At 39.7% G+C, this 16,005-nt stretch overlaps 1 protein-coding gene across 1 annotated transcript; it reads right to left on the reverse strand.

Annotated features, from left to right (window-relative positions):
- Positions 1-1,846: 1,846 nt before the first annotated feature.
- xkr5b (XK related 5b) lies at positions 1,847-11,924 on the reverse strand. The gene is made up of 13 exons (XM_026170997.2): positions 11,681-11,924; positions 9,143-9,232; positions 8,954-9,059; positions 8,650-8,816; positions 7,137-7,270; positions 6,902-6,980; positions 6,557-6,726; positions 5,989-6,100; positions 5,716-5,883; positions 5,407-5,597; positions 5,103-5,213; positions 4,642-4,825; positions 1,847-3,401 (listed from the first exon to the last, which is right to left on the reverse strand). Exons 1-13 carry the CDS (start codon positions 11,787-11,789, stop codon positions 2,698-2,700), a joined length of 2,325 nt encoding a protein of 774 aa, XP_026026782.1. The 5' UTR covers positions 11,790-11,924; the 3' UTR covers positions 1,847-2,697.
- Between the last annotated feature and the right edge of the window lie 4,081 nt (positions 11,925-16,005).

The raw sequence follows: 16,005 nt of genomic DNA on the forward strand, positions 1-16,005 counted from the left end.
AAAAAGCAGTTTCTACCAAAATCAAGTTTCTAGTTTTAAAATCACTACTTTGCTCAATGAACTCAGTTTCTCAGTATCCTAAAGTGCTGCTTGTGTTTCCTCTCCTTCCTGCACATTAAAGAAAAACATTAACAGACCTCATAGTTACTACTGCACAGTTATTGTTTTGTTTTGACACAAAGCAATAAAAGTAATCCAGCACAGTAAAAAAAAAAAAAGAAAAATAGATAAAGTCACATGGAAGACTGACATAGTCACAAACATTATTCTGCGATTACAGTTTAACTTCGCACACAGGTTTCATGACGTTAATACAGGTACTGACCACTTCAGACTAATAGCAGCGCATAATTTCGAATTACTTTTGACTGTGCCACAGCTAATTTTTCTTCTTCTGTTAGCTACATTCATCATCATCATCATCAACTTTATTTATAAAGCACTTTAAAACAACCACAGCTGACACAAAGTGCTGTACATTGGAACTGTAAAATAAAATTACATGAGATATAAATAAAAAACAAATAAAAGAAGAGTGAAATCATTAATTAAATAACTACTGCATTAAAAAAGAAACTAAGTCTCACTGAGGTTAAAAGCCAAGGAATAAAAGTGGGTTTTAAGATGTGATTTAAAAGTGGACAGTGAAGGGGCCTCTCTAACATGCATGGGCAAATTATTCCATAATTTTGGAGCCACAATAGAGAAGGCCCTGTCCCCTCTGAGCTTCCTCCTGGATCTCGGTACCTCCAGGAGCAGCTGGTCAGCTGACCTGAGAGACCGACAGGGTATGTGGGGATGAAGAAGCTCAGAGAGGTAAGGCGGGGCAAGACTGTGTAGACATTTAAAAACAAACATAAGAATTTTAAAATTAACTCTAAAAGACACAGGCAGCCAGTGCAGAGAGGCCAGCACGGGGGTTATATGCTCTCTTTTTCGAGTTCCTGTTAGGAGTCGTGCAGCCGCATTTTGAACCAGCTGCAGACGTGAGAGCAATGACTGACTGACCCCCACATAAAGTGAGTTACAGTAGTCCAGGCGGGAAGAAATAAAAGCATGGATCACTGTTTCAAGGTGCTGCCTCGAAAGAAAAGATTTTAGTCTTGCCAGTCGCCTTAAATGATAAAAACTGGACTTCACCACTGCTCTGATTTGGTTGTCCATTATTTAATGTTTTAAGATAAAATTGCAACATGGAAGTTCAACTGTATTGAGGTAGGTGGTTTAACTGATGGACAGACTGAGGAGTGACACAGATTACTAGATATAGTTAATCCTTTGTACAGGACAGGTATGAAAAATTAGTTTCAGTGCTGTGTATAATTTCATAACAAAGCGGGTCTTTGCTAACAAGGACTGTGTACCCTTTTATGAAGCGCATAATCTGTCTTGCATTTTGAATACACTCCACAGGACAGCACACAGTACATTTTGATATTACACCAGTTAATAAGTAGGCAGTGAAGCGAGATTTAAGATTTGAAATTAAAATGTAAAACTTGAAAGTACTTGTATTAATCTGAAGTGTTAGCTCGAACTGTGCAAGTTTAACTCCCACACAGAAAATATATCTTCTTCATCATTGATCTTAACAGTGCACAGAAATGGTAAAGTTTCCTCTAGTTCCTTATCCTGCGTCACACATATTTTATCGCACTTCCCTTCTTTCGTCTGCAAAGGTTCAGAGCTCAAAAAGTGTTGTTATAATCAGTGCACAAAGATATTTGATTAGTAAAACCCAAAAGCAAGTTATATAAAAAATTAAATGCATCTAATAAATGAAACATAATCCCTTCATAATCACTATTTTACTCATTCAATATTCTATCTAATTACTCTCCCTTCCTGAATTGGCCTGTTTCAGTGTGTATGTGATGTAGGTAAATACTAATATGTACTTCACTGCAAGTATAAGTAGTTTCTTAAAAAGTGGATGAGACATCCAACATCAATCGCCTTGTGATTAAGAAAAGGAAAGACAGAAAAGAAACGTCAAGAAACGTAAATGTTTGCCTGAAGCTGAGTTGATTTACATTAAGATTTTTGCATTGGTGTGTCATGTTATAACAAATTCTGCACAGCAGCCTGGCAGACAGCATGTTGAGTTACTGTAAACTGGTGATTTTGTATTTTCTTTTGGTATAAAGGATCCAACAGCTCAATAACTGCTCATGCTTTAAATTTTAATTACAAGCCATAGCTACTTTATAGTCATTTTGATTTCTCTTACATCCTATCCAAGGTTACCTCAGTTGACACTTAGGTGTAGGTTTTTTATTTTTATAGAGTAATAGTTAAAAATGTAGTTTGAAGGATTATTATTTTATTTTGACAAGTAGTCCAGATTTTAACTTCTGTAATCTACAAAATTTCAACTCACCCTCTCACATATCAGATGTTTCCTCAAATTGCTCTCATGGCTTGCATAGGAATATACTTTAATACAAATCCTTCAAAGTCCTGCTATTAAAACTGAAGATTTGTCTCTTTTGATTGATATTTTGGTCAATGTGACACACTTTCAGCAATTATTTCCTGTCTAGCTGCACACAAGGGGAAAACATGAGCAATATTATACCAATCTCTTTCTATGACAGTTATAAGTTAACTTAAAAGATTCTAATGCTGAGAACAGCAAAACTGGAAAATACACCATCCTCCACCCAGGCTTTTCTTTTCCTTGTACCTCCATCCTACTTACACTGCCCTCTCTCTGCTGTCCACAAACTGGACCATCTGTTTGCGAGCGTGGGAGATAACTGGAGTGAGAGGAACAATGGGTGTACCAGGTGTAATTGCACCAGGAGTTGAAGCACCGGGAGTTGAAGCGGCAGGAGTCGAAGCGGCAGGAGTCGAAGCGGCAGGAGTCGAAGCGGCAGGAGTCGAAGCCGCAGGAGTTGATGCTGCAGTAGTTGAACTTACAGGAGTTGAAGCACTAGGGGTCCCATCTGGGGTAGCACCCGGTGTTGTACCAGGAGTGGCAGGGATGACGATGACAGGGGTGGGGCCCAGGCTTTCTTGTTCTACACGGGGCTCCAATCTGGGTGTGGATGTGACAAATCGGGCCTCCCTGATCCGGTAGGGACTTCGGTAGGTGGAAATGGGTGACAGCTCTGAGCCCCAGCCAAGATAGCTCCCACTGGAGGGAGACTGCACATCTGCACTAAAATACAATGTAGTGCTTGACTCTCCAGGGACCCCTGATTTTTTATCTGGGGAACTAATCAGGAGGGGGGAACGCCGCTCAGGTGACCAGCCGGGAGTCTTGATGTCTAAAGAACCCACCGAAGAGGCCTCAGTCAGAGACGCCTCTTTGCTGTCGATGTGGCGGAGGCTTCCTGGTTGTTGAGGAGACGAGAGCGACGGTGAGCCATAAGCAGCGCTTTGGAACTCCTCATCACCTTAAAAAAATAAAACATTGGAAAGAAAAGTCAGTTTAAAACAATACACACGTATACTGCAGGGGAGTCAGTGCTAGAGGTAAGAAACATAGTGCAGTCTATATATTTGCTGTCTCTGTGATAAATAATAAATGCACTGTACTAAAGGTCATAGCTTATAATGCCTGTAATATCCTAATTTTTCTTTTAGCTAAGAATGAACAACGTAACTCTGGTATGTTCAGGGTATAGACATAGTGTAGAGAAATCTGACTCTACAAAGACACAGAGTGCTGCACTGCTCTCCTGCTTTACACACTACTGCACACTTTCTGCTCAGCTCCAAACAGCAGACAGACACTGTTACTAACTTTCTGGCAAGATTCTTATAGTTACGTAAAACTAAACTAAAAACTAAACAAATATGTGCATTTGGGATCTTAGAAAGCTAAAATAAAAAGAAAACATTGAGGAGGTGTTCTTAATTTTAGTCGTTGTCAGGTCAGTTTGGTGAAATTTTCAAAGAATAAAAACTAAACAGAAATGAGAAAACCCACTGTGGAAACTAACACAAACTAAACTGAAATAAAAACAAAAATAAAAAAAACTATAATAGCTCCGCTTGCCAGTGAACACAGCAGAGCATTGAGCTGCTAAAGAGATCGATATTTGTCATTAGAGTTGATCTAACCCTCCGACAAAAGAAAACAGAAGCACTCTAGAGCAAAATTCCCCAACGCGCAGAGACTACACTAAAACATCGATGTTTTATTATGTTTTTGTTACAACATGCTGACGTCAGTCTGTCTGTATTGCAACATGCTGACGTTAGCCTGCTTTTAGATTAACAAGCTGATGTCTGACCTTTGACCTTGATGCATTACATACTAAAATGGTGCATTTTATCATCTTTACCCACGTGATTGGAGCAGAATTGGCTGAAATCTTTAACTTCTATAAGCTGTTACTTAAAATTTTAAAATACAGTCATTTATGGCATAATTATCACTTTTGTGTTGTAGGGCAAAAGAAAAAGGAAAGTTTGTTGTACAGCTCTGTCCATGCTTTTTCATATGAAATATTACTTGATATGGCTTTTTGTACTTTTTTTCAAGGTCAACTTCGACCTTGGGCACTAACAATGAAGGTCAAGTCAAATGCTTAGCCAACCTAGGTTCCCATGTCCCCGAAGAAAGTGTTTATTGTTTTGATTTTTGAAGACAAACCATAGAAAACTGTGTATAATATAAAGTAATTTAACCTTTTCCCTCTGATAGTGCCACGCTAGAGTCTTCTTCTGCAGTTTCTTCAAAGATGACCTCCTGGACTGGGATGATCTCTGGAAACCTTCTCATATCCTGAATAGTTGTGGGAGGAGCTTTTCTCACTGGTCGGGCCACTATAGTGCAGTGAGCTGGCTTTGGTGGCTGGACCACCTCTCTCACCTGGATACATTACAGACACGTGAGCCTCAGACTACAACAAGCAAACATAATGTATCCTTTACAGAAAAACAAGCCTTTTAGTAGTTATCCTGATGTCTACTGATACTCCTGATATTTATTCTCATGACCACACTAAATGCCTACTGTCCTACTGAACTAACCCACCAGGTTTCAGCTCATAAGTGGCTTAAATAAGCAATGTACTGTATTCTTAGTTTAGAATAGACACAGTCCCCCTTTGTGGTGGTCTAGATAAGATGTTAAACAAAACTCTTGCCTCTGAAACCTGTGAAGGAGCTGGTGGAGGAGGAGGTTGAGCAGCAGCAGCAGCAGCAGGTTGAGAAGCTGGTTGTGCGTGGTAAGAAAGCTGTGGCTGAATTGGTGGAATCTGACAAATCACATCAAAAGTATGAAAATAAACTCCTTTTTATATAATCACATTTTCTTAGCATTGGGGCCAGGTTTGGAAAAACAAAATTTTATCATACTGATCAAAGTCACACCTTAAAACAAAGCAAAACAAAACAGTAAGTTTTAGGAAGTCCAGCTACTAAGATGTAAAACTCAAAAAGACAACTAACCTGATGGACACGTAGGTCATCAGGGGAGTGAACTTCTTCAGACAGACCCATCAGTCCAGCCAGTCCCCCCTCACCATATGCAGACCAGATCCTTGAAACATCCCCTGTCTTCAGAGCTAAGCGAATCAGCAGCCAGTGGTGATGCTTCCAGCCCTCCCATTGGATAGGAAGGTCCATGAGAGTCCCACCTCCTTAACAGAAGATGCACAGTCATTCTTCAGATAGATAGATAGATAGATAGATAGATAGATAGATAGATAGATAGATAGATAGATAGATAGATAGATAGATAGATAGATAGCAACAGACCAGACAGTGTTGCATGTCGATGAAAAGTGGGCGTGACTTTCTCCTCTAATGAGAGTGTAGAGCCACGCTCCATGCAGGCCCCGGCTATTCCCCTGTGACGAATACTCTGGAAGATTTCAAAAGACTTTGGATGGAGGAAACGATAGTACAGCACCAATGCTATCACTCCTAAAGACAAAAAAACCAAGTGTCAGGAAGAGGAACATTGAGGCCTTGAAAAAGTTGTTGTGTTCCCTTTTTATAACTTGAATTTGCACATGTTCTGCGTCTCACCAATGAGGAAGCTGCAGAACACTGCAGCTGGGATTCCCACAGTATCCCAGGAAACCATGGCAAACATCCAGGAGGATGCCAGAAGAAGAAAAGCGTTCTCTAAGAACATAACCTGAGGAAGAATAAACAGACATCCAATCCCAAATCAAGATTACACTGATTTGACATTTGAATCGTTTATAGCTAATGCATGGCATCTGCTGGATGTTTTTCCCCTCAAATAATATGAAAAACACTCTATGATCCCAATAATGCGAGTAACTATCTTTGTTAGCACGGTAAAAAGCCGTCTGTGAAAAAAGTACTAATGTGAAATTTTCAGCATTTTATGTATTCCACCTAAACGCTAAAGTAAAAAGCAAAGCTCTGCACAGCTGAAATGCAATCATTTTCAAAGTCATTTTCAAATATTATGTATGCTTTCAGGTTTCTGATGATGTACTAAACTTACAGCTTTTCTTTTTCAAATGTAATTTGTTACAGTGTCTCTGTTTTGTCAGAGCCCCCGGCATATTAAACCCACAATATCATGAGCAGACAAGCTTGAAGTGAACACAAACACACATACCAGATAAAACCCAGCCATGCGGTATCTAGATTGACCGTACTTCACGTTGAGGAAGAGGAAGATGTGAATAGCTCCCAGAACAAGATTGAAGAGCCTCCATCGGCTTGTTGACCTTATGATATCTGTCTGCTGGGACACCATCCAAAAAGTTGCTCCCAGCCAGTGGACACCTGAAACAGACACAGTCCTCTTATGCTTTTTCTTTTTTTTTTGTACACTGTTACAGTGATGGATGCTCATATTAAACAGGGTCAAAGTTTCAAACAGTTTTTCTACTGTTCATTCTGTGTGATGTCAAAGACAGAGGCTATCCCTAGCTGCCCACAACTGGCTGTGAAGACTCACCGATGACCCCGAGGATCCACTGTTTGAAGATACGTGTGAAGAGCATGAGAATGGCAAACCTGGATCCCAACATACTGACCTGCAGAAAGAGAAACCATACGTGTACCAAAAACACAAGCAAAACAACAAAACACATGCTTATGACATGCCAAACACAGATGCAGTAGCATTACTGATACTGTTAGATACTATGTTGTAAACACTGCTTGTTGCGAAAGCTGTTAAACATGCCCACCCTCCACAGCAGTCGACAGAGCATGGCAGCTGGTGTCATTTGCAAGTGTCCTGGTCTGATGAGTGAACAGGCTCTGGCATAGAGCACTAAGGCCCAGCCAAGAGAAACCAAACACACTGCAAAACACACTGAGGCTGGCGAGAGAGAGAAACAGTGTGTGTCAGAGTGAGACAGAGAGAGAGAGAGAGAGAGAAAGAGAACAAGGACAAGAAATATGAGTACACTGAAATACTGAATCACACAAGACTTCAAGATACAAAACTGTCACAGGCATAATGCTGGAATCAGATTTACAGCAGCAATACCAGTTAAAAGGGTATATTCTGAATTAGTTCTCTGTTAACATTTACTTTAACATTATTATTTTAAATAAATCACAAAACAAGTATGTTATGAACTACCTGGTCAGCTGAGGGTACTGTCAAAAACTAAATGACACTGTTTATTTAAAGATTTATTTCAGCTCTTCCCTTATACACAAGCCATAGTAGATCATAGTAGATGACTTTTAGAGCACATGCTCTTTGTGATCTAACCCCTAACGAATCTGTCTCCTCCAGTTCAGGAACTGGGGATATTTTCTGATGTGATAGGCCAAAGTGTAAATGACTACACCATGAAGCAACACTTAAACTGTACATTTTCTAAATTTAACCTTAGATCACTTAACTTGAGAATAAAAGTGGTCCTAGAAAAGAGCCCTGTTGCACACCTTTCTTTATTCTCAAAGCTAACAATTTGAATATTTTTTATTAAAAAAAAACTACATTAATCTCAAAACTCTCTGAATAAGAGAGACCTTACAGCCAGCTAAGGTCTCTCTTATTCATCTTAATTTAAGTCCCTACCATCTTCTCAAAACTATCTGAGAGTAAATTTGTTTATCCGCTGCTTAGCAGTGAGTAGTTAGCACACACTGGATTTATTTCACTAATAGCTCAATGTTCCATCTGGAAATAATACAAAAAAATGAACAGGCAGACTAAGCTAGAAAAAACTACAACAATTATCCAACACTGAGATTTTTTTATAGCTGAAGGTTGTTAGTCCTGTTGCAGCACTTTCACATTAAACTTTTATTTCATCTTGATTGCATAGCCAAAGGCCATAAGAGAGGCATTATGAACCTATCCACTGCTGTAAGATAGGCATAGGTACACTCCGACAGTAAGTGGTGATGTTACTGGTAGCCAGTAACATCACCACCAACAAATACTATCCAAATTTACAACAACTGATTACCTCCTTTTATTTTTTCATTATATATTTTTATCTATCCATATTTTGTGTATTTTATTCTGCACATATTACACATTCTATTCTGTAAATATGTTATTTATTGTGATTATTACTTGCTTTTCTTTTACCGCCAATCTGAGACAGTACTCCTACTCCATGTACTATTGTAGAAAGTATGACTGTGCAATGACAATAAAGAGTTAAAGTTTAATTAAATGTCCTTTTTCTGATCTTATTATCAAACTTGAACACACGCTTTCTGGTTTCTGACTACCTGGAGATTTGACTCCTATATCAGTACAAATTAGCACATAAGCGTGGAGTAGCGTCTCGGGGAGGGTGACGACCAAGGCTTCGAACAGACGTATGGCAGATGCATCAGCCTGCTGCATGATCTCACTGTACGTATCCTCATCTGGCAGGCGCATGCACTCCCACAGCCTGTGAAAACCAAAGATGAAAATAAATTAAGAGTTATACAAAGAGAGAGAGAGAGACCTTTCTCATTTATGATCATACAAATCTGGAACTTAAACCTGATTATTGGACACTGACTGATTAAATTAATTAATTATTACCTTTTGAAAAGTCCCAGATGCAGTATGTGTGTCCAGGTGAGAGACTTCCTGCGAATTCGTCCATCTGACAGGTACCAAAGGTAACTCAGCCACTGGGGACCCCAACCTGATCATAAAGAATTATAAAAATGAATAACAATTTGTTTTTCTAGAGTTATTTATTGATCTGTTTGTTGTAGATGTTGTCACCTGGCAGCAGGAACAGGGCAGTGAAGCCAGCAAGATAGCCATAGTTGTAGTTGTGACCGATCCACAGATAGTACACGAAGCAGTAGATCACTGAGGAGAAAGGGAAAGATGTTACCTATAGCATGTCACGCTTACAGGCTGCAAACACTCAGACAAAAAAAACTTGCCATACATCCTGAAATACACATGCAGGCACTACATGCATTTATTTAAGTAGTGAGTGAAGTATATTTAAGAGTGTTACTTAAATAAACTGTTTTGTAAAATAGGCTACATCTCACAGTGGCCTTACATAACATGACATAAAGTGCTCTTAGGTTTAACAATGAACTGTGAAACTGTGAAACTCAGGGATGTTAGATGTTAAAAATAATAATTTATCCCACAGACCTAACAGTAAAATAAAAATACCAATATTTTTCCCTTTTTGCTTATTTTGTTTTCACAGCATTCATCTCTTCTTCTCCTTTCTTTGAATATTTGGCCAGAGCAAAATTAATGTGAAAGAACAGATAAATACTGGTAAAAGAATTCCAGTTGGCCATTATATCAACATCAGCCAATCAATCATCACTGGTCAGTATACTGATCCATTTCTACCTAAATTCTTTTCTGACATGAACATGCACTCAGCTGATTATGACTTTGCACACAACACGCTTGACATTTTTTTTTATAAAATATAACAACTAACTCACAAATCAAACAGTACAGAAAGTTGTTAAAATAAGATCAACTTTGCCAAATTCAAATGGTCATTGAAACAAAACACAGTGCACAGTAACATGGTTCTGCTCTCCGGCGTAATAAGTACATGTAAGAAACATTTAATTAAGTAGAATTCCCCATGTCCTTGTCCTTTCAAATCTCATATCTTTACTTTCACATGAGTGAGTGATACTGCCTAAACCAGATGTTATTTGGATGAGCCTCACCAGCACATGCAATTATATGATTAGCATGATTGTTGCATTCACTGACTGTCTGATCTCAGACACCTGAACACCATCTGCTCAGCAGTGGAGATGCATCTAAATCCTGAGATCAAGTGTTCCTCCTCATTGTGCCGCTGAGCTTTCTGTTTGTTCTGCTTTACTACAGTTATGTGTCCTGCAGGTAACCTGTTGCAGCTCTGTGAAGCTCAGTTTTTCAAACTGTTTCCAGTTTTTGCAAGTGTTATTATTATTATTTTTTAATAAAGCTAAGGAAGCTCTGTAATGATTCTCTCCCATTTATTTTAATTACTTTCTTAAATGTTTTGTGGAGATAACTGAACTTCTAATACTAAGAAAATTCCTATTTTTATTTTTTACATGGCATTTGCTTTCTTCTTGCATCTGTAACATTGCTGGATCCTCTTTGTTGGTACTTGGTTAATAAATTTTAATCTTTGCCACACAGAATAATGGTTCAGTGTTGTTGTTTTTTTCTTGTGTTCTTTGCTGGGATTCATATTTTGGGGGCAGCTTTGTTGCTTGCTGTACCACCCTAGTTTTGAATAGAAGGGCAGAGTGATTATACCAACCTCATAAACTACAACATTACTGCAGCGCATACACCCACATACACCCATTCTAAGAACAGCTGATCTCTTGGCATTACACTGACTCTGATTTTAGATATATTGTGTGCATGTGTTAATGCAAACGTTGCACTCTCTTCTATAGGATTGTTTATGTCAGGACTAACCTAAAGCATGTGATCAGTGGATCATTGCCAAAACATGCACATTTCAGTCTGCAGTGTGTCTCCACACTTTCTCATTGACCTCTGTTGTGCACTTCATCCCATCCAAGTTTCATTGACAACAGGCCGGCTGATGCCTCTCCTCTCCACATCACACTCTCTGAGGCTCTGCAGCTCTGCCTCCCTCCATCCCTGCATACATGTAATCTGAATCGTTTCAGCTCCGAAACAGGCGGGCTGTCCGGACAGACTAGGCCCCGTCCTGGGGTACGCCCATCCCCTCCGTCCATTCATGTACCTCCAAAAAAGAGCGCTGAAATATGACAACATGGCTCCCCTTTGTTTTTATGCAGAAAACATCACCCAGACCAAGAAAATGCACAGTTCAAATTATAGGAAAAGTCTGACATGAGTCAGCAGTCCTGCCGCATACAGGATTTCATAACGAGCGGTGTACAAAAATAGGAAAGAGACGCTGTGACTGCGGACTTCTGCTGAGGCTCTATTATTCATGACAGCACAACGGAGACGCTGAAGTAAAAACAAATGCACAACTTTGTATTTTAACGTAGAACAAGATGTCACCCTAACCCCCCCTGTCTCATCCAGGCATCCCTCTGCATCCACTGTAGTCCTCACACTGCACATCCACACGCCGTGGCCAGAAAAGCACGCACAAACGCGCACGCACACACAATAAAGTAAAAAAAAAAAGGGGCAGCGTTTTGCACAGGTAGGTGATCACAATCGGCCAAAACAGCGACTGAGGCATAATGCTCAGTTATGTGTGTGTGTGTGTGCATATGTTTTGCATGTATGGATGTAGGTGTATGTGTCCCAGGTAGGACTCACGCGCCGTCCTCTCTGCAACCAGGAGAAATGCGGTAAAGAAGAAGACGCAAACTTGGCAGCACGGCATGCAGGCCCCTCCATTACTGGGGGTGGCCGAATAGTCTCGCATCGTGGAATTAAACCCTGAAAAGGGAGGTTTTCGGGAATAACAGCGTGCTAGTCTTCAGGCCGGTCCGTGCTGTTCTGGTCTCGGTCGGGAGTGTAGCTGCAGCAACCCGCTCTCCCAGCCCCGTGTCCCCGTCCCGGCGTCAGCGCTCGTCCCGTTAAAGCGATAGCACCGATGTTTCAGGACTTAGTAAGATGCATTGGTATTGCCTAGATTTTTATACAGTCAAATCAGATAAATATGAAGTTGTTCTCTAAGCTAAGATTTTGGACTGAAATTGTAAAAGCGAAATGATTTTTCCCTGCAATCTTCTGCTCAGTCATTTTTGTTTTGACATTTTGTCATTCAAAACATAAAACTTCATAGGTCAAGAATTGTGTCTTGTGTCTGTATCGTTCTGTCTGGTGTTGCACTGTCTTTGCACTTTGTGTAGTCCTGTGTTGATCGTCTGTTATAGATTATAGGTTTCACCATGGTCTTGAAGGAACGTTGTCTTGCTTCACTGTGTACTCTACCACTGTACATGGTTGAAATGACAATAAAGCCACTTGACCTGAATTAATGCATTAGGTAGGGTGATCTTATGATGGTGAAATGATAGCTTTGCGCATTTATGTTAGACATATATTTTTCAGCTTACTGTACAGTTATCCTGTTTTGGGTTAATTTAATTTTGCCTTTCACTTTATTTATTTATTTATTTATTTATTACATTTGTACAGCTGTACATAAATAATGGGGTGAATGGTTATGGCTGAGTTTTCCAAGATGAGCTGCAGAGGCATATTTTGGACACCAGATGGCAGTAGAGACAGCGTCACAGTAAATAATAGAGTACACTGCTTGCACTGGTTTTTGTCCATTAAATGCAATGGCGTGTCCAGCGGGGTGGCCTGGGGGGGCACAGGCCACCCCCCCAACCAGACTGGCCACCCCAGGTGCCACCCCAAAGGCAAAACAATAAAATTCAATCAAATATCAAATGTCCGATTATGTTTTCACGGTGACGCTCAGATATCCGAGTGTAAGTGAATGCAGCATCGGCTTCTGCGCTATGTGCATCACGTTAGCAAAGGTAGGAGAGCCAAGCACGAAAACGTCACTGCAGGAAACAATTTTTCGGTGAAAGAAAATGAGGACAGAATAAATGTCCCGATAAGTAATATTAAGTTTGTTGAGTTTAGTAAACTAAGGTGAAATTAGAATACCAAGGAAAAAATAACACTTAAAGAATTATTGCAGCCGTGGAATATTTCAGACAGTATGCTACTGAGGGGAGCTAACATAAGAGTTATGGGTTATAAGATGTAATCTAAGTCGTAACATTGCTGTATGGAGCTGCAGATTTGGTTGCAGGTTAACATAGCTGGACTGGCCATCGGGCTTATTTGACTTATTTTTTATTTTTTTTGTAATGGCATGAACAATGAAAGGTGGTGGATTGGCCAGATGCAGGTCGATGTGTAGAAATAACTCCGTTGTTTGGTGGTGGCTATGACGGGGCTTCCACAGAGGCAGCAGGTGGGTGAGGGAAGGGGAGGCAGGAGGAGAGCCCCGAGGCAGCCACCAGTCCGAGTGTCAGGTGAACTGAACTTCAGGTAAGAAGTTATGACCTGCAGTCTATCTGGGTCAGATATGAACTAAGTTTAGGTGGAGTTTATTTTCGTTGTGCTGACTTTTTACTGTCAGTTGCAATAACTCATACTGCGTTCTAGCCAGCTTGGAGTTTTTATACAGCTGTTCGGTTGCTATGATGTTACTGATAGTGAACTTTATTTTATTCATAAGGTTAGTTAGTAGAGTTGCCAACGGCTCCTTAAAAAAATGGAATGGTCCCTCAATCAGAGAAAATATTACACGTTTCGTATTGAGCTGAGAAGAGACGTTTGTCCCGAACTTCAGCTAGAATGGAAAAAGACACAAAGCTGGATTTATTCTGTCTTTACGCTGCACAGCTGCCTCTTCTCTCATCCTGCCTCTCCTGTTGCTACTTCAATCATGAAACTGATCGATGATCAGCTGATCGGCTTTTCTCTCTTGTTTGTTTATCGCCCACTTTGCGCCAGAAAGACGAAACCAGCAGATGTTGTGCTAAACAACAGCAGCACGTTTAAGCTTGATCGGCTGTTGTTAGAATTTATTTAATATTAATTTCTAGTATCAGCTGATGTTTGCTGGAGCCACAGCTGTAAAGCTGCTGGTCATGATGTCGGTTTGGATATCTGGTGAGAGGGAAACGTGAAGACCACCCACCAGGATCCTTTTTTATGTAGCTGACAGCTGGTAACTGTGCAGGGGCGGGTCTAGCAAAGTTTTGCCAGGGGGCCAGGTAGGGCATTAACAGGGAAAGGGGGCACAAAGAAATACTTTTCTTTCTTATTCTCATTTAAAATATCTAGCTTTTATTAAATAATTATCTAAATCTTACAACCAAAGTTTTTATCTGACGTAAAATGTATAGAAATCATACATATACCAAAAAGACTGTACATCACTGTCACAACAGGGTTTGTTTTCATTCAAAGGCTTTATGGCTTTAATACCTGGTGGGTCGGTCTGTAGTCAAAATACCCGATTTTCTGTCCCAGTCCAGCCCTGCAGGTTATACTGGCAGTGTCACCATGCCAGCTGAATGTATTTCATCATCAGCCAGTGTTGTTCTTTATCAATATTACCAAAGTTTACCATAAGGCAGCATAGAAAGTATTTACTTGCTTTCAGGTTTTATTCAAATATTAGTCTTTTCAGTTGTTTCCCCACTTTTTTCCTGTTTCAAAATCAAACACCAGTTTGTGAGAAGATGATCTTCTTTTTTTAACAGGCAGAGAAAGTTTTACATTGGAACTGGCTAATTTGTCAATTGTTTGCTACAAATGTTCGTATTTTAATATTCAAAAATGTTTTTGCCCAAAACATATGTGCAGTATATGTCAGTAAAAATACTATGCAAATATTGCTGTCCTTGAATGCTGAGTAAACACTGACAAAGCACTGATTGTATCTCTTGTACTTTATCAACGCAGTATCTAAAAACTTTGCACCGTAGTGGTTAAAATCTCATTCTAATAAGAGTTAAAAGTGCATTTGGTTATCAGGTTTATAGGATTATTGAATTATGGTTAAGGGTTGGTAGAATTTTTTTTTAAAACATTATCTGCCAATTAAATCTGCCACCCTTCTCCAAATCTGTGCCCCTACCTGGCCCCCCCAACAAAAATTTTCTAGACACGCCACTGATTAAATGATCACGTTTTTGTGCAACTAAGTGTGTGGGTACCTGCAGTGGCGATATCAAGGTCAAAACCTTTCTATAGGTGATTCTGTCATGCTTTATGCCCTACATTCAGAGCTTTTCTTCTTTGTCAAACCACTTCCCTGTCCACCACAACCCTTGGCTTACACTCAAAGCCGAGGGTTGTGGTGTTTGGGCTTTGGTGTTCATTCAAATAATTACTTGAATGAACATAAAAAAAATCATGGAAAGGATTTCCACATGATTAAATTGCTTTATTTTACCATCATGCAATGCTGTTATTCCAACTTAATGTACTTGAGTTGGACCAACTTAATCGATTAATGTTGAATAAACTTATTTGCTGCAGTCAAGTCCAGAATAGAAAGCCATTTATTAAAGTGTAACTCTGTTCCATGATTATTTTAGGTTCATTTAAAGAGTTATTTTTTGGAGTGTTCAACAAAATATAGTCTGGTCAACATAAAACTTGTCATGGACATCTTTTGCCCTCCAATTTAATGGATTTATAAAATTCATATGGTTTTATAACTAGTAGTATAATAGTAGGTGGGCTGGAGCCTATCCCAGCTGTCAGAGGGCGAGAGCCAGGATACACCCTGGACAAGTCTATCACAAGTAACACCGTATGGCCTCTTGCACTCACATATGGGTAATTTAGAATCACCAACCACCCTTGCTAGATCGTATCATCTCAACAATAATAAATTTAACTAAAATTAATTTCATGCACTGTAGGAACATAAAAAATTTTTGTTCAAATTATTTTGTTCAAATTACAATTAGACTCTTTCCAGTCGTTAAAGGTGACTGTACACACCATTTCCCCGGACCACATGCCCTCGTTATGTTATTCTTATTGGCACGATTCAACAGTGTACATTCAAACTGTAACCCTCACCATCATGGATTCTGCCAACAAACTTAGTAGAGGTGTGTACCACGGACCCAAAACAGACCAAAAAA

Source organism: Astatotilapia calliptera, chromosome 1 (assembly GCF_964374335.1).
Source record: "Astatotilapia calliptera chromosome 1, fAstCal68.1, whole genome shotgun sequence".
In the NCBI taxonomy this organism is placed as follows: domain Eukaryota; kingdom Metazoa; phylum Chordata; class Actinopteri; order Cichliformes; family Cichlidae; genus Astatotilapia; species Astatotilapia calliptera.